The sequence below is a fragment of the Carcharodon carcharias genome, chromosome 6, assembly GCF_017639515.1.
Source record: "Carcharodon carcharias isolate sCarCar2 chromosome 6, sCarCar2.pri, whole genome shotgun sequence".
NCBI classification, from domain to species: domain Eukaryota; kingdom Metazoa; phylum Chordata; class Chondrichthyes; order Lamniformes; family Lamnidae; genus Carcharodon; species Carcharodon carcharias.
Window position 1 is genome coordinate 160569050 of NC_054472.1, and position 25506 is coordinate 160594555.

The 25506-nt window shown below is 43.6% G+C and overlaps 1 protein-coding gene across 1 annotated transcript in view; it reads right to left on the reverse strand.

Moving 5' to 3' along the window:
* Positions 1 to 25506, reverse strand: part of col22a1 (collagen, type XXII, alpha 1) — a 196699-nt gene that overhangs the window by 128474 nt on the left and 42719 nt on the right. The window contains exons 5-10 of the mRNA XM_041190170.1: positions 19839 to 19892; positions 15644 to 15697; positions 8202 to 8237; positions 6238 to 6267; positions 4751 to 4804; positions 3207 to 3260 (exon numbers count right to left, since the gene is read on the reverse strand). Of these exons, the coding sequence (XP_041046104.1) occupies positions 3207 to 3260; positions 4751 to 4804; positions 6238 to 6267; positions 8202 to 8237; positions 15644 to 15697; positions 19839 to 19892 (282 nt within the window). The remainder of the gene's footprint in view (positions 1 to 3206; positions 3261 to 4750; positions 4805 to 6237; positions 6268 to 8201; positions 8238 to 15643; positions 15698 to 19838; positions 19893 to 25506) is intronic.

Sequence of the window (25506 nt, forward strand, 5' to 3'; positions counted from 1 at the left end):
ATATTCATTGACCCTGCCTCCACCGGTCTCCGGGGAAGAGAGTTCCAAAGACTCATGAACCTCTGAGAGAACTCCTCAACTGCTCCTTCACTCAGCTATCAGGTTAATATTGCAGGCAAGCTTTGATGATGTCATCAGAGCTCTTATTTGCCCATTTCTAGAAAAGTCCTACAATCTTCGAGCAGATTTCCTGCTGCTTGTATTTAATATTGCATTCTGCCACATCAGGCTATGAGGTTAGTGAATGAGCCTCCATCTCATTTTAACTGACCTTGGCTGGATTCCACTGAGTGAGCCAGGCGGGTGATGAATGGGTGTTAAAATTCTCCCTATTATTTGTCGATGATTGGGGGTGCGAGGATCATCGGGGTCAAAATGAACATGTCATCTGATAGTCTATCCAGGTACGTATTCCAAATGGAATTAATTGATAATGTTCAGCAGTGGAACATTAAGCTAATATTCTTCTTCACATCATTACCTGTTTGCAAAGGGTAAAATCTTTCTCTGCTACCTTACAAAAAGATAATAGTTACTTCAATTTCAACAGTGTATGTCATAGAAGACATTGATTATTTCTGAGCATCTCTAAGTTTCTGTACTGCAGAAGATAAGCAGACAACAGGAGTAGGATTTTCCCTGCAGGCTTCAGAACCCTAGCAACAGGGTCAAAAGGGGGTCAGAAGTCCACTCCAGTTTTGCTAGAGCTCCTTGACACCCTGCTCGGTCAAATGCTGCCTTGATGTCAAGCTCAGTCACTCTCATCTCACCTCAGGAGCTCAGTTCTTTAGTCCATGTTTGATCCAAGGCTGTAATGAGGTCAGGAGCTGAGTGACCCTGGCGGAACCCAAACTGAGCATCAGTGAGCAGGCTTTTGCTAAACAAGTGCCACTTGATAGCACTGTTGATGACCTTTCTCATTACTTTATTCATGATCAAGAGTAGACTGTGGGGTGGTAATTGGCTGGGTTGGATTTGTCCTGCTTTTTGTGTACAGGGCATACCTGAGCAATTTTCCACCAGTAGATGCCAGTGTTGTAGCTGTACTGGAACAGCTTGGCTAGGAACGCGGCAAGTTCTGGAGCACCAGTATTCAGTACTATTCCTGGAATATTGTCAGGGCCCATAGACTTTGCAGTTTCCAGTGCCTTCAGCCATTTCTTGATATCATGTGGATGGAATCGAATTGGCTGAAGATTGGCATTGGTCTTGGTGGGGACCTCCAGAAGAGGCTGAGATAGATCACCCACTTGGTACTTCTGGCTGAAGATTGTTGCGAATGGTTCGGCCTTATCTTTTGCACTGATGTGCTGGGCTCCCCCATCATTCAGGGTGGGGATATTTGTGGAGCCTCCTCCTCCAGTGAACTGTTTAATTGTCCACAACCATTCGTGCTTGGATGTGGCAGGACTGCAGAGCTTGAATCTGCTCCATTGGTTGTGGAATCACTTAGCTCTGTCTATCACTTGCTGTTTCCATTATTTGGCACACAAGTAGTCCTGTGTTGTAGTTTTACCAGGTTTACACCTCTTTTTTTGGTATGTGTGCACTGCTCCTGGCATGTCCTCCTGCAGTCTTCATTGAACCAGGGCTGATTCTCTGGCTTGGTGGTAATCGTAGACTGAGGCACATGCCAGGCCATGAGTTAAACATATTGTGGTTGAGTACAATTCTGCTGCTCCTGATGGCCTACAGCACTTCATGGTTACCCAGTCTTGGGTTGCTAAATCTGTTCAAGATCTGTCCCATTTAGCACGGTGGAAATGACACAGAGCGCAATGGAGGGACTTCATTGCCACGAGGACTATGCTATGGTCACTCCTACCGATATTGACATGGATAGATGCATCTGCGGCAGCCAGAGTGGTGAGGATGAGGTCAAATATGTTTCTCCCTCTTGTTCATTTCTTCACCACCTGCTGCAGAGCCAGTCTAGCAGCTATGTATGTCATTTAGGACTCAGCCAGCTTGGCCTGTAGTGGTGCTACCAAGACAGTCTTGGCGATGGACATTGAAGTCCCCCAGCCAGATTACATTCCGCACCCATTCCATCCTCATTGCTTCCTCCAAGTGGTGTTCAATATAGAGGAGCACTGATTCATCAGCTGACGGGGTCGGGCAGGGGGTGCGGTACATGGTAATCTGCAGCATGTTTCCTGTCCCATGTTTGACCTGATGTCATTAGTCTTCATGGGGTCCGGAGTCGATGTTGAGGACTTCCAGGACATCTCCCTCCTGACTGTATACCACTGTTTTTATATTCAGTTACAGGACGTGGCCATCGCTGACCAGGTCAGCATTTAGACTGGCATTGTGTCACCACCTCTGCTGGACCTGTCTTTCTGATGGAACAGGACATACCCAGGGATGGTGATGGTTCATTATCTGTAAGGTATGATTCCATGAGTAGGACTATGTCAGTCTGCTGCTTGACTCGTCTGTGAAACAGCTCTCCCAATTTTGGCGCAGACCCCAGATGTTAGTAAGGAGGATTTTGCAGGGTCAACAGGGCTGAGTTTGCCATTGTTGTTTCCGGTCCCTCGGCCAATGCTGGGTGGTCCTTCCAGTTTTCTTCCTTATCCAATTTTCTGTTGTGGTTTATACAGCTGAGTGGCTTGCTGGACCACTTCAGAGGACATTTAACAGCCAACTCCATTGCTGTGGATCTGGTGTCACATGTAGGCCAGACCAGATAAGGATGGCAGATGTCCTTCCCAAAAGGACATTCATGTCATGGATGAGTCCTGGCAGCGAAATATTGGCAGGCTATTCAACCAATAAAGGGGAAGTAAAGAAACATGGCCATATCCTATCCTCATCTAAGGTTCTCCCATGTGCACTTTCCAACAGGAGCAATTGGCCATGTATTAGAAGCAAGGACCTAAATAATCATTAAGGCCATATCGTCTTGTGAGAAATCAGCTAATACAGCACAGATCGGTCATTGAGCCTTTGACCTATGCAGTCTGCGTGACTCAGTTCCATACCACGTATTGACTGGATTGCTCCTGTCTCCCTGGGATAGCTGGTGTTGGGGCTCAGACGCTGAAAATAACACTGAAAACTTAAAAACCTAGTTCTATGTTAGAATTGAATCTGATCGAATTTGTCACCTTAAAGGTTTTGTGAAATTCCACTTTCTATCTTCTGCCTCCACTTGACAAAGTCTTGGCCTAAACCCAGTGGGAATATAATTGTTTACATACCCTTTGACCTTGTAATCCAGGTTTTCCAGCACTGCCATCCAGACCAGGACGACCCTAAAATTAGAAAGAAAATATTTTTTTAATATCTTCTGGAGCTTGAGCTGTTTAGTGCGGAAGTTCGCATCCAGGCTACATCTCTTTGAATATTGCCCTTCTCCCTGCAACAGCAATTTATTTCAAATGCTTTTGCTGCATTGAGCCCAGGCCTTTTTTTTATACTTTCCCTGCATCTTATTTCCTCCATGCATTTTGACATTTTTTTTACCTATCTTAGGAGGAAAAAAACTTGATCCAAGAAAAATATATATCCAATCTCTCAAACAAGTTCAATGTTGACCCAGAAGGAGGAGAGAATTACCAAATCTGTACAAATTCCTACGTTGTATGATCCTGATGCAGACAGGGATATGGGGAGGAATTTATGTAAATGTTGATGCTGCAGACTTCCTCAGCCCACATGTGAACTACTCGAGTGGTCACTTCAGAAAATGTCTATCTTTTGCCACTCCTTCTAATGTACGTCTGGATCATCAAAGTGGCCAGCAAATTCTTCTTCTCTTCCTCCAACACCTCCATACAAGTTCCCAATTTACCAGATCATGCATTTTCATGCAACTAATTTTTCCTCCTTCGACAGCTGTAGTTTCATTATCCAGCATAATAACAAAGGTGTCTGAAACGTCAGTGTCATCTGTAGCAATTATCTGGCTCTTTTTATTGTGCTGCACTGCAACACAAGGGGCAGAATTTTGCCCTTGGCAGGGGTGCACGCTGTGGGTGCGCAGGAGCGGTCAGGAAGCGGACCACCGATCGTGATTGGCACCACACCCAGCCAATTAAGGCCCACCCAGCTTGAAATGCAAGTGGCAGCGCTGAGCGCTGCCTGTGCAGGAGTGATAGAGGGGTGGGCAGGGTGGGGGGGTGGTGGTAGTGCAAGCTGGCTGAGCACAAACTTTGCACATTTCCGGGAGTGAACGCTGCATAATCTCCCTGAAGCAGCTCCATGCCTCAGGGAGATGAAGAGATATATAAAAGAAAATGAAAAAAATAAAAATGTAATGGAACATGTACCCTCATGTGACTCTGTCACATGAGTAGGGACATGTAAATAATGAAAAATTAAAGTTTTTATTTTATTTTTACTTGCTTTTGGAGACCTCATCCCGCCAGTGGCTTGGCCCTTTCGCCTGCCTGCCAACTGTTAGGTTGCAGTGAAAAATTTGACTTAATTGGTTACTTAATGGCCTTCATAGGCCTTTTAAATATTGGCGGGCGCGTTGCCGGCTCTGGCTGTTGCCCGCCGATCGAACTATTGCACGACTGCGTCTTGACATCGGCACGCTTGGCCAATGTCAACGCACTACATTTCACGCTCAAGCAGGTCGGGCACGCGCCCCACCGCCGAGCAAAAATTTCTGCCCAATATGAAGCAAGGACACGCACACATTGTGAATGAGAGGAATTCAAGGTCTTCATTGGTGCTTGGTGATAATGTTGATAGGTTTGCTCAAATTACTTCCTTCTAAATGAAAAAGAACACCTACCATTGGCCCTGGAGGACCTGGCAAGCCTTGAAGGCCACGAGGTCCTGGCTGACCCTGTAAAGGTAAAGCACATTATGTTTAAAACAAAATGAAGTACTGTATTTGGACATTCATTTGCGCCTGTAAATACTATTCATAAGAATGGTTCACATTGATGCATCTTTATTCATATTTCAATGTTTTCACATTGGTATATGGTAATAAGGTGAGATGAAGTAAGGGGGGAGGAGGCTTGTGTAACACCAACATAGACATGTTGAATTCAATAGCCTGTTCTGTGCTGTAAATTCAATCTAATTCTGTGTAAAATGCTTCAAAGCTGATCAAAACAATGCAGCACCAGTAAAAAGTTGCTAGAAGAAGCCAGAATCCACTTATACAACAGAGAAAATGGGGATAAAGGCCAAAAAAATTAACTAGCTGACTAAGAGGGCAAACCAGTAACTAACCTGCATCAAGTGATAAGCCCTATAAATAATGCTCCTGCAGGGTACTAACTGACAGCTAATGCAATGATTTTCTGGGTGAGCTTATCTGGGTGAGTCAGACACTAGAACAAACCAATTTCCAAAAACAATTCTAAAACAAGCAAAGAGCCCCTAAAATTTAAATTACGATAAACTTTTTAATACTTCTAACATATGGTGTGAATCCTACCATGTAGCCCCATCTAATATGGCGGATGGCACATTTCAGCGCAGAATGAACATGTGTACCCTGCCCTCCATTTGAACCCTTAGGCATAGATTTAAAGCCTGTAAAATGGATGCAGTATGATCCAATTTCTATGTCATTGACTATTACAAATAGACTGAGTGATGAACCACAGGTGGTTACTTGAAAGGGAATTAATGTATAGGGGTTAAGGATCCATCCATTGCCCTTGATGAACATTCTTGCTATTGATCTTGGCATTCTTACACCTTCATTCTTCACGGATTTTACTGCTTATAGGATATGATGTTTTTGGCACTAAGATGCCTTTCCAAGTGGCCATTACTCATTTGTGAGGCTTGACAGTAGATTGCAATGATTTACATTCTCGTATTTTGCCATCAGTTGCCACATAATATATTTACATGACCTGAATAAAAAGGTTTGACCAACCATGTAAAAGAAATTGGAAAAGGTAGTTAATTTTCAGCAAATTTATTCTTTTAAGAATAAGGAACATTTAAGATTTAGAATCAAACCAATATTAATAGATTGGTTAGATTGATTTGGGGATTGGAAAGAGAATGCTGATATCCAGATTGGAGGAACTCATGACTGAAAGTAAGTTTGATGGGATTAGTAATCTTCTAATTTCAAACTTTCTTCTTATTTTAATATGCTGCTAGATTATCTAGAGTTGTTTATTGGCTTTTGCTTCATAACAGTTATTAGCCAGTAAAGCACAGCCATCTTGAATAATATTCCAATATATGGTCCAAGACATATTTCTTTTAGGCAGCATTACTATGATGATGTATGGAATTTATACTTACTGGTTCTCCTTTTAAACCACCAGGCTCTACCTAAAAGAAAAGATTCAGTTGTTAATCATCAACATCGAAAGGAACAAAAAGAAATGGCTGGAGTGTAAGGCACATATACATCCAAAATTGCCTACCCCAGCTTTACCAAACTGAATCAAGCCTTGGTCTGCATTTTTTTCCTTTTATTATTAAGAGCTACCATAATAATTTCACAATTTTGGCACTAGGGAGGGGAGTTCTAAATTCAGAAGATGTTGAAGAGTGTAGGGCTAACATTTCTCAGTTTGCATTAAATTAGAGAATGTGATGAGCCTTGTGGCTGAGGCAATATTTCCTCCCTGTTACCCAGTGCTATATGAACAGGTGATACAGGTGCATTCCAGGTACTTGGCTTTTGTTCCTGATCCTCCTGCCCCCTTGTGTCCATACCACACTGGTGCACAGAAACAGATAATCATCAGTTAAAATGCAGTAGATTAATTAGAAATGGCACCACTCCATAGAGAATAAATACAGTGTTCAGAATACAATAGAATGAAAACCTTAAGGAGAGAAAAACAATTATCTTATTCATACCAAAGAACAGTGGAAATTCTCACAGAATAACAAATATTTGATATTAAATGATGAAAATATTTATCAGGAACTACAACATTGAAAAAAAGGTTCCAAATTGTGTGACACAAATTGCATTTTATTCTGAAATATCAACAAGGCAAATTATTGAAAATTGTATGGATGCAAAGATAGTGAATGTTGCAATTGCTCAAAAAAGAGGCATGCTGTTGAAACTTTTCATCTTGCACTCATCAGGACAGATGCAAGAATGCCAAATTTATACTGCATGAGAAAAGGATGCTGATTAGTTGGCAAGTCAACTCTGATTGGTCGAGGCGTTGCCATGGGGAATGCACTAGGGAACTGCTGTCCCCAAGCTTTTGTTTAATTCAAAAAAGGTGCATGTTCCTTTTGCCTGCAGAGGACAGATCCCTGCATATGACTACTTGCTGAACAATCCCAAGTGTGTCAAGAATTGCACTGAAAACCAATTTAAGTTTATCAGTTGGGCTTGCAATGTAGCTCATTTACGATCGCTAGAAGCTATGTATATTCATATGCAGGGATCTGTTCTCTGCAGACAAAAGGAACATGTCCAGTCTTTGTGCCTTTTTTTGAATTAAACCAAAGCATGGAGGACAATGGCTCTCTGATGCATTCTCCATTGCAATGCCTTGACCAACCAGTGCCAACTAGCTAACCAATCAGTAATCTTTTCTCATGCTGTATTAATTGTTGCTCCCTTTAAAATTTGGCATTCTTGCATCTTTTCTGATGAGTGCAAGACAAAAAGCTTTGACAGCATGTCTCTTTTTTCAACAGTACTCAAGTTCTGTACTACCAAGCGACTAAATGTTGAAACCTTCTTTAATCTTGGTGGTTCAAATGTTTTGGAGATATTTAAAGGTAAGCCTTTAATTAAATTTTCACGTTCATTTTAAAATAATAGAACTTATTTTGTAATTATGTGCATAGAGATGGTTTCAGTTGTTAAGTTTTCATTGAATGTGTAACACCTGAAAAAGCCAGCATAAGAGGGGCAATTTTATAAATTCAAGTGATCGAACATACTTAGCTGACACTTGCATTCCTGATGCTCATCACTCCTGGGAGGTGAAGCTTTGTGTTAAGTGCACAAATTCCATAAATTTACCCGAAGGAACTTAATATCTGATCACAATCCCTGCTGTATTCCACCCTGTTTCTATCTGAGTTCTGAATATGGCCAAACCAAACAATCCAAATTGTTTCTGACCTCAATCAAGCAGCCTGATGAAAAGAGCGGAAAGTCAGGAATGACTGAAAATCGGATGTTACTTTTGCAGACAGAGACTGTAAGGTCAGCCCACTCCTTGATTTCTTTAACAGCTCACTTGATCTCCCATCGCAAGATGTTTTCCCGGTTAAACACTTACCATATTCCCTGGGTAACCTGGAGGTCCAGCTTCTCCCTGTGAAACACCATAATGGCAAAAATTACAGCTGTGAAGACTGATATGCTTGAGCCTGAGATCCCTTCCTCAGAAGCTGCCCAGCATGAGCATGGAGCAACAGTGTGAAAAAAAATATAGAACCATCCAGTTAGAAAAACCACCAATTTTGAAACAAATAACACTATTTTTTTTCCTTCTAATTTTATTCACCTCTTTCCCATGTGACTTACTAATACAGAAGGCATGCTTCCCACATCAATTACCTTAGCGGCCATTTTATTTACATGTGAGGCTAGCAAGTGAATTTTGGCAGGTTGTTCAACTGTGCGGGGACATCAAATCTGAGATCAGATTTTGGCCTCATCTGATATCTGCTCAAATGGGAGTTGATGGTGTAGTGGTATTGTTGCTGGGCTGGTGATCCAGAGACCCAGTGTAATGCTCTGCGGACCTGGGTTCAAATAGCACCATGGCAGATGATGGAATTTGAATTGAATAAAAATCTAGAATTAAAAGTCTAATGATGACCATGAATTAATTGTTGCGAAACCCATCTGGTTCACTAATGTTCTTTAGGGAAGGAAATCTGTCATTCTTACCTGGTCTGGGCTACATGTGACTCCAGGCCCACGGCAATCTGGTTGACTCTTAAATGCCTCTAAACAAGGTTAGTTAGGGATGGGCAATAAATGCTGGCCGAGTCACATCCCATGAATGAATTTAAAAAGAAAAAAAAATATATATAGTAGCATTTATCTTCAGATGGCAGTCAGGAACATCTTTTTGATTCTTGCTGATTCTTACCCTTTGCAGATTTACTGTTCAAGTTATCTATAGCTCACTAAGTGCTGCCTTGGCCCAAATCAACTAATTTAGTGCAGATCTGGAATTAAACCAGGGACCCATATAACAAAGCGCTGCATTTAATAATTACCCTGAAGATTCATGGAATGCAAGCACCAATGATCATTGTTTCTATTTAAGTCAGGACTCCTGTTGAAGGTCTTTTAGGTCATGAAGAAAGTTGAGGAAGAATTCAGGACCTGGTATAACTCTGTTCCAGATTACTTCTTGGTTTTTCAACAGACTAACATCATAGTTGCAGCAGGAGTCCATTGCATCTGCCCACTAATCTATTCAGAAGCAACATTATTATACTAGTTTTTTGTCTGTGTGAGTCAGAAAGCACAGGCTGCAGGCTATCATGGCTACAGCAAAGTCTGGACAAATATCTTGTACTTTTTTGTGTGACATGAGGGGACACAACAAGCAAGAACGGTAAACCTGTATTGCACTGGTATTCTTGCTTCCACTGCGTGGGCACTCAAACAGCTTAAATGCTGATTATAACAATAAATGGGCATCACTGGAATTTTACCAAGGAAGGGAATGATGCTGAGTCATCCCGATAAAGTGCTAGGTCTCCTCACCTAGTGCCAGTCTGATCTGTGGCAGTTCAAGGAGCAATCAACAGTTAACCAGTGGACAGTATAGGATAGAAACATAGCAACATAGAAAATAGGAGCTGGAGTAGGCCATTTGGCCCTTTGAGCCTGTTTTACCATTCAACATGATCTTGGCTCATCCTCTATCTCAATGCCGTAATCCCACTCTCTCCCCATACTCCGTGATGCCTCTAGAGTCCAGAAATCTATCTATTTGCTTCTTAAATATATTCAGTGACTTGGCCTCCCCAGCCCTCTGTGTTAGAGAGTTCCATTGGCTCACCACCCTTTGTGTGAAGAAGTATCTCCACATCTCAGTCCTAAATGGTCTATCCCATATCCTGAGACTGTGACCCCTTGTTCTAGACCCCCAGCCAGAGGAAATATCATCCTGCATCCAGAATGTCCAACCCTGTCAGAATCTTATATGTTTCAATGCAATCTCCTCTCATTCTTCTAAACTCCAGTGAAATCAGGCCTGTTGGTCCAATGTCACCTCACATGACAATCCTGCCATCCCAGGAATCACTCTGGTGAACCTTCGCTGCACTCCCTCCATGGAAAGTATATCCTTTTTTAGGTAAGGAGACCAAAACTGTACACAATACTCCTGGTGTGGCCTCACCAAGGCCCTGTACAGCTGCAGTAAGACATCCTTCTCCTGTACTCAAGTCATATTGCAATGAAGGCAACGTACCATTTGCCTTCTTAACTACTTGCTGCACCTGCATACTTGCTTTCAGTGACTGGTGTACAAGAACATTCAGGTCCCTTGTATATCAGCATTTCCCAATTTATCACCATTTATATAATACTCTCCCATTCACTACCGAAGGGGGTAACTTCACTTATTCATGTTATACTGCATCTGCCATGTATTTGCCCACTCACTCAACCTGTTGAAATTAGCTTGAAGCCTATTTTTTATTCATTCATGGGACATGGGCTTTGCTGGCTAGGCCAGCATTTATTGCCCATCCCTAGTTGCCCTTGAGAATGTGGTGGTGGGCTGCCTTCTTGAATCACTGCAGTCCATGTGGTGTAGGTACACCCACAGTGCTGTTGGGGAAGGAGTTCCAGATTCTGACCCAGCGACAGTGAAGGAAGGGTGATATATTTCCAAGTCAGGGGGTGAGTGGCTTGGTGGAACTTCCAGGTGATGGTGTTCCCATGCATCTGCTACCCTTGTCCTTCTAGATGTTAGTGTGTTGGGTGTTTCGAAGGTACTGTCTAAGGAGCCTTGTGAATCACTGCAAGTGAATTCTTGCAGTGCCACTTAACACACTCCTTACCACTCACGTTCCCACCAAGTCTCATGTTGCCCACAAACTTGGAATTATTACATTTGTTTCCTTCATCTAGATCATTGATATAAACATCTCACCCATGGCAGGTGGGAGCGGAAAATCCAGCAGCAGGCAAAAAATTGCAAATCTGCCATCATAAAAATAGGTTGTAATTCTCCCGATGGTGTGTTTATGGTGGGTTGGTTATCCCACCGACTAGTGGCGTGAACACCATTTGCATTCATTAACATGTCGTGAATACTCATTAAGCAGCTGCTCGCCATAATATTGCCAGGCCTTCTAATCATCCAGTGGGAATTTACGTTTGCCTCCAATGGGTTTGAAAAGGGGCAGCGTGCACATGTCGGACCTTTTTTCGCTGGTAACTTCGAGGTGAGTGGAACATACATATCCTACCTGCCATAGCACTGCACTAGTCTTCTTGCGATGAACGCCACTCTGCTGGGGCTGAAGGGTTGACCTGTTCCTACCCTTTGCCTACATTGTCCCGAAGAACATTACTGTGTTGTGGTATTTATGCAGGCCTCCACTTTCAAAAACTAGCATTTCAACGGTGGGTGGGCTGTGAGGCAAGGGTGGGGTTAAGGAACACATGGAGTGCAATGGGGAGGGAAGGCTGTGGAATGGCAGTGAGGGGGAAGGGCGAACAGGAGAGGAGTCTTTCTGGGGTTGCCCTCTAAACTCTTGTTGCTGCAGGAATCTGCTTAGAAAGAAAGGAGGAAACTCCCCTTGTGATGAAAGCCATTGAAAGCCAATGGTTTCATTAGCACTGTTGAAGGGCTACTCAGAACTCAGTGCTTTACATCACAGTCGCTGCATCTCAAGTGTAACATATCGGAATGTAGAATTTGGGAAAGCAGGCAATAGTGAGGGATGCACAGGTGTACCATATACGGCATTCCATCAATGAAGACCTGTCACGTGTTCACCAGAACTGACACTCCTAATGGGCCAAAGGGCATCCACTCATTAACCATGAGCAACTGATTGGTCGTTAATATGCCACATCAGAGATTGGAGCACAGAAGCTATGTTGGGTTACTCATCTCACTGAAAACTGTAGCATCCCACGCAAGATGTTAAAGGTCTGCAATGCCATCTTGGTCACCTCGATGTGTGTGCTGGTGTCTCAGGGATAAGCCAGCATCAGTCACCATGCAAGTGGGGCAGGAAAAACTATGGACCCTTACAGTTTCCAAACGTGTCATTTTCTGAGCTTCACTTTCTTGCCCCTTGAATCATTAATGTCTTCAGTGTTTCCTTTCAGAGAGAAGGCAAAAGCACATATGGATTCAGGGCTGAATGCTGCCTTTGTCAGGGTCCTAACGCAATGGAGGAGACAAAGGAGGGAGAGGTGATTCTGTGCGCAGCTCCAGCAGGAGGGATATGGTCAAGAGGAGCCAGAACATGAACAGGAAGGTCAGGAGGAGAGACCCAGACAACCGGGTGATTTGCCAGACCTAGGGTTTATCATAGAAGAGTCTCCTACTTACAAATGAGTGAGAGGCAACGCCATGCATGTCTGCGCCTGTCCCGAGCTCTGGTACATCACATATGCCACATCCTTCATGAAGACCTGATGCCACATGGATTAGGAGGATATCCGCTGCCAGTGGCTTTGAAGGTGACCACAGTACTCAACTTGTTTGCCTTTGGGTCTTTTCAAGGATCGATAGGGGACCTGTGTGGCATCTCTCAGTCTGCAACACATTGATGCACAAAGGAGGTCACTGATGCCCTTTACAGGAAGGCCCATCATTACATCAGGTTTGCTCTGGATGAAGGTGGCCAGGCTCCGAGATTCACTGGCTTTGCCGCCATCTCAGTCTTCCCAAGAGTGCAGGGTGCAATTGACTGCACCTATGTGGCTATACAGGCTTAATGGCAGCAACCCCTAATGTTTATAAACTGCAAGGGCTATCATTCCATCAATGTACAACTGGTGTGTGATCACCGGAAGCACATGCTGCACATTTGTGCATGCTCCCCTGGGAGTTGCCATGACTCCTACATCCTGAGTCACTCCCAGGCACCTGAGATTTTTGAGGGGTCATTACATCTGCTGGGATGGCTGCTTGGGGATAAGGGGTACCCACTGAAACGCTGGCTGATGACACCAGTGTGTCACCCTCAGAGTCGTTCCGAGGAGAAGTATAACGCTGCCCACAGCTCCACACATTCCCTTATAGAGCAGACGATAGGGCTTCCGAAGCTGCACTTCAGATGCTTGGACTACTCAGGGGTTTCATACCAATACACTCCCAACAGGGTTTCCTGCATCACCACAGTGAGTTGTGTCCTTCACAATCTGGCAATGCAAAGAAGGGAACCCCTGCCAGAGGATGAGCTGGAGGAGAATGAGAGCTCATCAGATGATGAAAACCTGGAGGCCTATGAATGTCATGAGGCTGCTGAGGGTCTGCATGAGCGTGGTCATGCCATGGAGGAAGGAAAACATGGGGGGTGTTCCCATGATATGTTAATTGCTGACAGGTTCCGAGAAGAGTGAAGTTCAGTGAGGGAATCAGGCCACATTTCCCCTCACTCTCAATGCTATTTTCTTTCAACTCAGGGGATGTCCACCCAACTGCAGCGAGAATGAGTACCACTCATACTTGCGCGTTCTGACCTCATGATTCGCCAGGCTAAGATCTTTGCTTTGGTCCATGGAGCCCTGTGAGTAAGCTCACTCTGGGAACTGAGAGTCCACTTAAGAACAATTGCGATGTGGGAGAAGACTTGAAGCCTTCGCCGTTATCTAATGATGCAAACACTGCTGTGACTGAGATGTGGACATGTCTAGGGATCTCCTCCTGTGCATGTCTTTTCTTCTGCCACTACCACTGAGGAGACACAAATGCTGTTAGAGTATCAATGCTGATGAGCTGCCCTCACTCAATGATGTTCCTTCAGGAGGAAGGGTTGGAAACGCTTATATTACACACTTCCAATAAAAATTTAAACACAACTCCCTGACATCACACAAGGGTGCAGAGAATAGTTCAACCGAGGTGGACATCACAGGAATATGAATCTCACAGTGGGACACCATCACTGAGTAGGAGGAAGGTTAAACCGCTAAACAAGATAATTTCAAAGTACAAAATCATAATACCTTCAGTTGACAGGAACATTCACATAACCATAAAATGTATTAACAAATGTGCAATTTATTTACATGTCTAGTGCTATGCTTGGATGCAGCCCCGACATCCGCAGCAGAGGTGGAGGCTGCCTACTGACTGCTACATCCTGATGTCTGTGATGACGTTGGCAGACGTCCTCTGGTGGCCTGAGACCAGGGGGGCCCCAGCCTGGAGGGTCACATACTCAGGAGCAGAAGTGCCCTTGACGGCCTTTAAAGCTGGAGTGGATGGGGTCACAGGAACAGGCGGCTGTGAGTGGCTGCATACCTTTGGAGTGTCCTGAGAGGAGGCCCCCAGGTTGTCCGGCTGACGCTCATCCTCCCTGTGGGTGCCCGAGGGTCCCGCACTGACTCCTGCAGGAGATGGTGCACCCAAAAGGAAGTCAAAGTGCCTGGTCGTCTACAACCTGATGGTGTCCACCAGGGCTGAGCTCAAATCCAGCAAGACCTACAGGACCAAGGTCTCCATGGTGGTCGCCAGCCTTCTCACGGTGACCTCGAGGCACTTGCATGTTGGAGAAATCTGACAGTACGCGGGCAGACTCCTCTGTTGTTTGCTTTAGTTTGCTGAGTGACTGTCAAATCTCTTCCTGATGTTCTGCCGCCTGCCGTTGCAACTCCAGCATTGATTTGGCAGCTGCTACCAGAGGCTTATCACCTGACTCAGACTGAGCGGGTGGCTGGTCCCCAGCAGCCCTCTGAGTGCCGGAGACCCGGGGCAGAAATTTTCACTCATGTAACATTTTTTTTCAGGACCTGTGAGGTTTTTCAGCATTAATCATGAACTTAGTACACAATTAAATACCCAGTTACATTTTATTCACAGGATGCAACATTTTCAAGGGGTTTTTTTACAGTGAAACTAATAGCTTAAAATGACAGGTTCTCATCAGTTCAGCGATTTCTAATGGATTTCAGTCTGGGTGGACTTCAACGGCACAACCCATTGAGAAACGTGGAATCATGGATAGCAATTTCCAGGTTTCCACATTTAACTCCACGTGTCCAGAATCCAAAAGTTTCTGTCAGTTTCAGAGGAGTAATGCTGATGACTGCATTATTAACCACCATCTAAGCCCATGACTTCTACTATCTAGAAGGACAAGGGCAGCAGATAGATGGGAACACCACCACCGGCAAGTTCCCCTCCAAGCCAGACTTGACGTGGAAATATATTGTCGTTCCTTCACTGTCGCTGGGTCAAAATCCTAGAACTCCCATCCTCACAGCATTGTGGGTGTACCTAGGCCACATGGACTGCAGCGGTTCAAGGTCACACCACCTTCTCAAGGGCTATTCAGAATGAACAATAAATGCTGGTCCAGCCAGTGACACCCACATCCTTGGAAATAATAACAACTGAAAAATCTGGGCCGGAAACAAATTATTTTCTGCCTCTTTTTTCAGCTTCGTACCAAAAAGGATAACTTAGATCCTTCTAGAGAAGTTCGCACAACATTACTGACAACATGATCTGTTGCCATAAGAATCCTTAACTTGCTTTCTCATTTTTTTTTTTATACTTACTTTTTCTCCCTTTACTCCAGAAGCACCAGGGATTCCTGGACTACCAGTCGCACCCTGTGATTAAGGATAGAAGAGGTGATGTTAACAACAACTTGAGTTTATATAGCACTACTCACTGCATTCCAAAACATTCCACAACACTTCACAGGAGTGTAATCAGAAAGAGTTTGATAATGAGACAAAGGAGATATTAGCACAGGCGACCAAAAATTTGGTCAATGAGGCAAGTAGTAAGCAGTGTCTTAAAAGAGGAGGTAGAGAGATAGTGTTTAGGGTGAGAACTCCAGAGCTTAGGGTCTAAATAGCTGAAGGCACAATCACCAATGGTAGGGCAAAGAAAGTGGGGGATACACAAGGGACCAGAGTTGGGGGAATGCAGAATTCTTGGAGGGCTGTAGGTCTTGAGCAGTCTAGAGAGATGTGGAGATGCAAGACTGGGGAGAGATTGGAACATGGGGATAAGAATTTTAAAATCAAGGCATTGGTGGACAGGGAGCCAATGGGCAGGATTTTTAGGCCAGCGTGCGGGCGTGGTCAGCGGGTCCAGGAGTGGCTGGGAACAAACCACTGTCCGCGATCAGCCCCCGACCATGATTTCAGACTGGCTGGCCGTTATGAAGCGTGTGCTGAAATGCTCAGCGCTGCCGGGGTGCGGGCGGGAGGGGAGCAGGCGCTGACGTAAGTGTGGGCGCGGGGGAGCTCGGAATGAAAGCTCCCTGAAGGCGGAGAGCTGCCTCAGGGAGCTGAAGAATTTAAAGCCAATCAATAAAGATCTTAAAATCTGGAAAAAAAATGTCAACACATCAGAATCAGTCACCTGACCATACACCTGATGAAAATTCTGCCCATACATTTTTACTTTTTTAAATTTTAATAATGGGTGAGGTTTCATCAAAAATGCAAAGTCCGCCTGGCAGATTCGCCCGTCCGCCAAATGTAAGGTTGGAAGGACCACGAAAAATCGGGGACAATTGGAACTTTAATGGGCTTAATTGCCCCTTTAATTGTCAGTGGGTGCGCTTCCGACTTTTGCGCGTGCCCGCTGACCAAAATATCACTCGAGGGCGGGAAGATGTTGGGATGCTCGTCCGATGTCATCACACGCTATTTTATGCTCGAGCGGGTCGGGCGTGTGCCTCCACGCCAAGCTAAAATTCTGCCCAATATAGGTCAGCAAGCGCGGAAGTGATGGGTGAATGGGACCTGGTGCAAGCTAGGGTAAGGACAGCAGAGTTTTGAAATAATTCAAATTTATGGAGGATGAAGGATGGGGAATATTACTACAAAAATCACAGCTAATCTGCCCTACAGCTGCCTCTTTTAATGAGTTAGTGTTTCGCTGCCGAAGGGATTTCAAATAGCCTGCTACGTTTTTCTTTACCTTTCTTCAATTTCTTTGTTTCACTTTCCTAAAGCTCTGACCCATGTTGGCTGCAGTTGCAGAAGCTTCACGCTTCACCCAAGTGGCCCTTTTGCATGACAGATTGAATGTCAGTAGGCTATTTAATTACAGAGGCTTCACAGCCAAGTTGAATGTTATACTTGCTGACATCCACATAAACAAACTTCTCAAGGTGGAAGGGGGAGAGGATATTAAGGTAGTGATCAGGAGTGGAAACACATTTTCCTCTCCCATGGGCCTTGAGGTTAATTGTGACTGTCTGTCTAAAAGCAGCTAGAATAAGGCAGAGATTGAACCTGGGGCCAATTAGACTGCATAACCAACTGAGTGATGCATTTACCCACTAATTCCTTTAAGAATGTGTTTTTTCTTTTTGTTTCAACAAATAATCCAGAACAAACTGACAGCTACTTACTGTTCCACAGGCAGGATGCCCTATTTTATATTCAACCTATCTTAAAATGCAACCACCATTAGTCCCACTGCACACAAAACCTAGGACCCCTCATTGGTGTGTATTACACCACACAGCACAAAAAGGAGTCCATTCAGCCCATCGATTGTGTGCGAGCTCTTTCAAAGAGCAATCTATTTAGTTCCACTCTGCTGTCCTTTCACCATATCCCTACGATTTTTTCTCCTTCAAGTATTTAACAATTTCCTTTTGAAGGGTACTTCATTCTCAGGAGAAAATTGCTAGCTGAAACAGTAATAATTTTCCCTGATTTAATAAATTGCCTGATGCTTTTGCTTGTTGATATTTTCATAAGGTTTAGTCAGTTTCATTTGCTCCACCATGTCAGAATCAATTAATTTACTATCTTAACCATAGCTTCAGAAGACACACCAAAGACTTGGCACAAAACCAACATTATCCTTAATCTGACAAGGCATTATTTAACGTGGCAAACAAGGTTGGATTACAAAGACGGGTATCCCTTGAATTAACTTGGTTTACTGCCAACCCTGTGTCATGTTTTTCACATTTATTGCATATATAAAATGGGATTACAGTAGGGTAATGGTTTTTGTTGCTGGGCTAATAATCTGATATCCCGGTTTGATAATCTATTCCAATGTGAGGTCAAACCTCGCTGTGGCAGTTTGAAAAGTTTAATTCAATGTAAACAGAAATTGGAAATTTAAACAAAAAGCTGGCATCAGTTAAAATGACCATGAAGCTGTCAAACTGTCAGCAGAACCTCTAATTGTTTCACTAACATCCTTTAGAGGAAGAAGCTTGTTGTCCTAAAATGTCCTGGCTTGTATTTGACTCCAGTCCCACACACATAACAGACCCTTAACTGAAATGGCCTTGTTAACAGTGTACTGATAACTAGGGATAGTGCAATAAATGATGGCCTTTCTAGGGTCGCCCACACACCCAGAATGAATCAAGAAAATATAAAAATTTAAGTTGCAGATCGTAAATCACACACAGGTCTGTCCGGGAAATTGTTTCCTCCCTCTCCTCATGCACCTGACTAGCTAATGTTTATAATTAAAAAGTAAATAGTCTGCTGGCGTAGAAGGTAGTTTCTCTGATTCCCATTTCCTATTACCATTAGTGACAGCTAACAACACCCTGGAGAACTTGCTGTGAACTATGTACTTCCTTCTGCTTGTGATTCAAGTCAGAATCAGCATCTTAGGCAGCCAGTGTTCGGCAGGATAAAATGACAAAGGTCACTGACTTTCCGATGCAGTATGTTGCCAAAAGTAGTAATGTAGAGATCAAAGGTAACGCAGCTGCTAAAGCAAGTATAGACAGCAAGCCCACATGAAACCGAAGCTCTGAGTAACTTTAGCAGAAATGATGCTTGAAAAACAACAGCAGGTGGAGTATCCATTACCCAAATATCCCATGTGATTATATTTTACAGGCATCAAGTATAGGCTCTGGTCATTCTTAGTAAAGTGGTATGAGGTTTAGGAAATGTAAAGGTATGTTCGGTGATGTCATGCCCTCGCATAGTCCTCACTTAATGGGAGTCCAGGCCACATACAGGGATGAGGAGAATTTTTTTCTCTCAGAGGGTAGTGAGTCTTTGGAACTCTCTTCCTCAAAAGGTGGTGGAAGCAGAGCCTTTGAATATGTTTAAGGCAGAGGTAGATAGATTCTTGATTAACAAGGGGGTGAAAGGTTATCGGGGGTAGGCAGGAATGTGGGGTTGAGGTTACATTCAGGTCAGCCACGACCTTATTGAATGGTGGAGCAGGCTTGAGGAGCCAAGTGGCCTACTCCAGGCCCTAATTTGTATGTTTGTATGTGTGTTCATACAATCAATGCTATAATGTTAAGGGATCTATCAGTGAAACACATTCCTATTCAGTGAGGATCTGGCCTGCATTACAGAATGTACTCTATAGAAAGATTTTTTATTAGTTTTTATGTAGAAGGAAGCTAAAAGTAAAATGGTGTAAACGTTGGAAGACCATGGAGATTGTGAATGGGTCAAGCAGGTTCCTGAATTCTGAACCTGAATTTCATTTGAGTTGACCAGGGTGTATGGGAAAATTCTTGCTGTTTACCTCTGGTCATTGGCTTCTAATGATGGTTGTGGGACTCTATGGGAAGCACTTGTATGGTTTAATTTCTGATGAAAGTTATCAGGATCTTAAGGGATAAATTTGAACTCTGCTATATATATTCAAGCTCTTTCTTTCTTTAATTCTCTGATCACAATTTACCAGTGTAAAACTTGTACTGCACTCACCACATTTATGTGCCATGTATGAATAGATGTGTAGAAGTTGAATCGTTTGATATGAAAGTTGGGAGTTTTCACTTACCATTTCACCAGGAAGACCTGTTTTGCCAGGCAATCCATCAAAGCCACGGTCCCCCTAAGAAAAGGAAGATAGCATTAATTTTAATGCACATGCAATAACCTATAACTATGAGAAACTATCCATTCTGATTTTCCAACGCAGTGTCAATTCTAACCTCTACTCAATATAATTGCTGATTTTTATCTCCAGACCCACTCATGCATTGAACTGTATCTTGATCTGCAGATCAGATGGACATTACAAACACAAATGGAAAAGGTGGACAGCCCCAAAATTCAAAAGCAAAATGTCCAGATCAATCTCTTTTTGCCTCAATTTGTTTATTTGCCAAATGCCTGTCTAACTTGCTGTTATCCACATTAATCACCTCCCTGGTCAGTCTATTCCAAACATTCAGCACCCTCTGTTTGAGTCAGTTATATCAGATCTGTCCATTCATCTTCTCTCCTCGGACTTTCATTCCGGCTTCCCTGTTATTGTTCTCGAGGCCATTTGATATCCATGTCATTCAACTGGTCAACAACCTTAAAGGTCTTGAATGGCTCAATAAAATCCTTTCTCGGTCTTCTCTTCACTAATGCAACCACTCTCATGGATTTTTGAGGATTCTCGTGGAAAATTATCTGCATTAGATTCCAATGGTCTTCCTGCCTCCCATTGTGAGGTTTTCATTGTATCCCCTGGAAGAGATGTTCTGTGAGTCACTTGATTTTCCCTTTTAGCCATAGGAAATAAATGCAAAGTTCGGAACAACATCGTCTAAGCTAACATTTGCTTGATGGGTATGTGCCTGCCTTGGTTCAGTAGACACACTTTCACCACTGAATCAACAGGCTAATTTCCACTCCAGAGTCTTAAGCACATAATCCAGGCTAGTAATTCAGTGCAGCATTGAGGGCATGCTGCACTGCTGTCTTTTGGATGAGGCATTAATCGAAGGTCCTGTCCGCCCTCTAAGGTGGTGATAAAGATCACATGTCACTTTTTGAAGACGGGTAGGGGAGTTTTCCTGGTGCCATGGCCAATACTTATTCCTCAACCATCAAGCTAAGATAGATAATCTGGTCATTTATTACAGTGCTGTAATCAAGACCTTGTTGTGCTCAAGTTTGCTATTTCCTATCTGACAGTAACAGTAATTATAGTTCAGAAATATTTCCTGAGGATGTGAACGGTGTTACATAAATTCAAATCTTCTTTCCTTCATGTATTTTGCCATTTTAGGGAAGTACAGTGGGTTCTACAGAAATGCATTATGAATGCAAATGTTTTAAATATTAAATTTAATTTTTTCATACTGAAGCTAACCAGTGTAATGACAGCTCTAGGTCTATCCCTGTAGCAGCAGTAGTTGCAGTGACAGTGCTTCCTTGTAAATCATCCTAAAATTCAATCCTAGTTATAGCTATCACTCAAACTATCAGCCACATCTGCATGAATTCTTGTTGTAATGGAGCATTATTGGCCCCCATTAAAATATGCCTAATCACAAATCTAGGCTCAATATGATCCAATTGTGACATGGAGACATGGACCAGAATGTTACACTGCTGCAAAATTCCCCGAGTGTCTTTCCCCGTGCTCTCCTGTCTGCTGTTGACCTGTTGGCCACTAAAGGGCCACTTCCAATTCTGCCTCAAGTTTGAGGTTGATGGGAGGAGTTCAGAAGTAGTGGGTCGGGGGTGAGGGTATTGTGGCTGAGATGACTAGCAGGTCACCCTGCTTGGATCTCGGGTGTGAAGGGGGGTGGGGCACTTCCCTTGAGGGCCACATTTCCACATCGGGCGCACACCCAAGGTCTGCCCCCTACAGGTGCTCCTACCACCCACCACACCATCCTTCCACTCCCCCACAACTTGGCTTCTCCATCAAGACACCTACCACCCTCTCCTCATCACCACAAACCCTCCCCAACCCAGGTCCTCATCTCTCCTCCCTGCTATGCGACACCCCACCACATATCTAATCCTGGACTCCAGGATTCAGAATCTGGAGACTGCTATTAGTCTCCATAGAAAGGCTTTGGACTCCTTAGATTGCACCTTCTAAACCAACAACTGATACCAACTAGAAGGCCAAGGGCAGCAGACACATGGGAACAAAGCACCTGAAAGTTCCCCTCCAAGCCACTGTCATCCTGATTTGGAAATATATCGCCTTTCCTTCACTGTCACTGGGTCAAAATCTTGGAAATCCCTTCCTAACAGCATTATGAGTGTACCTATGCCACATGGACTGCAGCCCAGATTCACCGAATCTTAACAGCACAGAAGGAGGCCACTTGGCCCATCATGTCTGCACCAGCTGTCCAAACAAGCATTATGACCTATTGCCATTGCTCTGCCTTTTCCCCGTACCCCTGCACATTGTTTCTATTCAAATAATCATCTAATGTCCCCTTGAATGCCTCGATTGAGCCTGCCTTCACCATACTTCCAGGCAGTGCATTCCAGACCTGAATCACTTGTTGTGTGAAAATGTTTTTTCTCACGTCACATTTGCTTCTTTTGCAAATTACTTTAAATCTGTGCCCTCTCGTTCATGATCCTTTTACGAGTGGGAACAGCTTCTCCCTATCTACTCTGCCCAGTCCTCTCATGATTTTGAGCATCTCTATCAAATCTCCTCTCAGACTTCTTTTCTCAAAGGTGAACACTCCCAACCTTTCCAATCTATCCTCATAATCGAAGTTTCTCCTGTAAACCTCTTCTGTACTCTCTCCAATGTGTTCACATCCTTCCTATAATATGATGCCCAGAACTGTACGCAATACTCCAGCTGAGGTCTAACGAGTGTCTTACATAAATCTGGCATAACCGCCTTGCACTTGTGCCCCTAATAATAAAGCCCAGGATACTATATGCTTTATAAACTGCTTTCTCCACCTGTCCTGCCACCTTCAATGATCTATGCACATATACACCCAAGTCTTTCTGCTCCTGCACCCCCTTCAAATTTCATTCCTTATTTTTTGTTGTCTGACCATGTTCTTCCAACCAAAATGCATCACCTCACACTTCTCTGCATTGACCTTCATCTGCCACCTATCTGCCCACTCCACCAACTTGTCTATGTCCTTTTTGAAGTTCCACACCGTCGTCCTCACAGATTACAACACTCCCAAGCTTCGTATCAACCGCAAACTTTGAAATTGTCCCCTGCACACTAAGATCTAGATCATTAATATATATCAGAAATAGCAAGGGTCCCAATACTAACCTCTGGGCAACTCCACTACAAACCTTCCGCCAGTCTGAAAAATATCCATTGACCATTACTTTTGCTTCCTATTTTTCAGCTAATTTTATATCCGCATTGCTACTGTCCTTTTTATTCATGAGCAATGTATTTTCTCACAAGTTGGTTGTGCAGTACTCTAGAAAGTTAAGTGCCATGCCATCGGCTTCATTCCCAACATGCTACCCAGCCCTGCTGAAATTTTAGCAGCAGCTGGGGAGGCATCATGTGACAATTGAGGCCTTTAAGTGGCCAATTAATGGCTGCTTAAAGGCCTCCTCCCATTCATGACCCTCCACAACCCCTAACTCCCTCACCTGGCCCTGCCAGCCTGAAAAGGCCGCAGGCGCACTTTAGTCCCAACTACTATACTAAATGCCTTCCTCTTGGCCTCGCTGCAGGATCAGCAATGGCTACCACTCTCAATTGCAACTTTCAGAGGTGAGGAGTAGGCGCCATGCCTGTAGTCAATTAAAGGGCCATTCCTTGGTTGCAGGGTGAGCCGGCCTTCGGAAGCAGGCTTGTCCCTGACTTTTAAGCGGCTGGGGGGGGCGAAGAGTGGAACCACCCCTTGCAGTTTAAGTTTCAGCCCCCAGAATTTGCAACGCTCAATACAACTTTGGCTAGTATAGCTGGCTTTTCAAAAAATTCTGGCTATCTTCTCTATGGGCTGAATTTTGACCCCCGTTGGGGGGTTTATGCGGGAGCGGGTGGGATCAAGCACAAACCCCATTGGCACCCTGCCATTTTACGTGGGTGGGGCAGTTAAGGCCCTGCCAGGGTGACGCTCGCCCAGAAGCACTGAACGCTCCCTGTGTGGGCGGGGGGTGGGGGGGATTCCCTGAGTTGGGAGTGCACAGAGCTGCCTCAGGGAGAGTTGTTTAAGTTTAAAATTTCTAAACAAAATATTTGAAAACTTTTAAAACATGTCCCCTCATGTGACAGTGTCACATGCACTGGGACATATCAATGATTTTTATAAAAAAATTGTTATTGAATTTTTAAGCACTTTACGAAACCCCATCCCGCCCGTGGATGAGGTTCCATGAAAAATGCAAAGGCTGCCTGGGCTCTTCGCCTGCCTGCCAACTTTAAGGTTGAACGGGCAGCTCATTTAATTGTTTAAATTAGTTTTTAACAGGCCTTAATAGGCCTTTGACAGTTTGGCGAGTGCACAGCTGAGTCGGTTGCGCGTCCATCGAACTAAAAATCTAAATGACGTGCGGTGACATCAGGACACCCGCCCAACGTCACCACGCATCATTTGATGTGCCGGCAAGCAGGCCCCGCCCCGCCCCCCTTCGCCGACTGGAGAATTCAGTCCTATGTCTATCCCATCAATCCATTTCATCATCTTGAAGACCTCTGTCGTGTCACCCCTCAGTTTTCTCTCATATGGATAAAAGATCCCATTCCATTCAATATTTCCTGCTAGGTATAATCTAACAGTTCTGATATCATTCTAGTAAATATTTTTAATTGCACCCTCTCCAGTATCTTTATATCCTTTTTTAAAATATGGGGACCAGAACTGTTTACAATACTCCAAGTCTTATCTAATCAAGGTTTGATACAAGTTGAACATAACTTTCCTGCTTTTCATTTCTATCCCTCTAGAAATGAACACACATGCTTTATTTTGCTTTTCGATGAACTTACTAACTTGTGTCTCTATCTTTAATGAGCTGTATCATTAACCCAAGGTCTCCCTGTTCCTCTACTCCATTTAGATATTTATTTTTCAAGCTGTCTGTGACATCCTTATTTTCACTATTAAAATGAATTTATTGCCTCACATTTATCTATAGTGAAGCTATTTTGCCAGTTACATACCCGTTCTGCAAGTTTATTTACATCTTCCTTCCTATATTGTCTCTATCCTCCTCTGTATTAACTACACCTTCCAATTTGGTGTCATCTGCAGATTTTGAAATTGTACATCAAATTCAGAATTATTTACGTAAATATGAGCAGCACTGATCCCTTTGGAACACGACTTCTCACCTTCTGCCAATCCGAGTAGCTATCTTTAATCCTTACTCTAGATTTTTTTTTGTAGCCAGTTTGCTATTAATTCAGCTATTTGTCCCCTGAATCCACATGATCTGATCCTAGTCATCAATCTACCATGCAATAACATATCAAAGGTCTTTCGAAAATCCAAGTATGTTATGTCTACTTCATTACCCTTATTTTCTCCTCTGTTTCATTCCAAAGATTTTAGTAAGGTTGGTTAAATGTGATCTTGTCTTTGGGAATCTGTGCTGAGTACTCTTTGTTCTTTCAGCTTCTAGGTACTTTTCAATTACATCTTTGAGTAAGGATTTCATTAAGTGTGGTTGACTCTTAAAGGCCCTCTGAAATGGCCTAGCAAGCCACTCAGTTGTATTAAGCCACTAGAAATAAGTCAATAAGGAACAAAACCAGACAG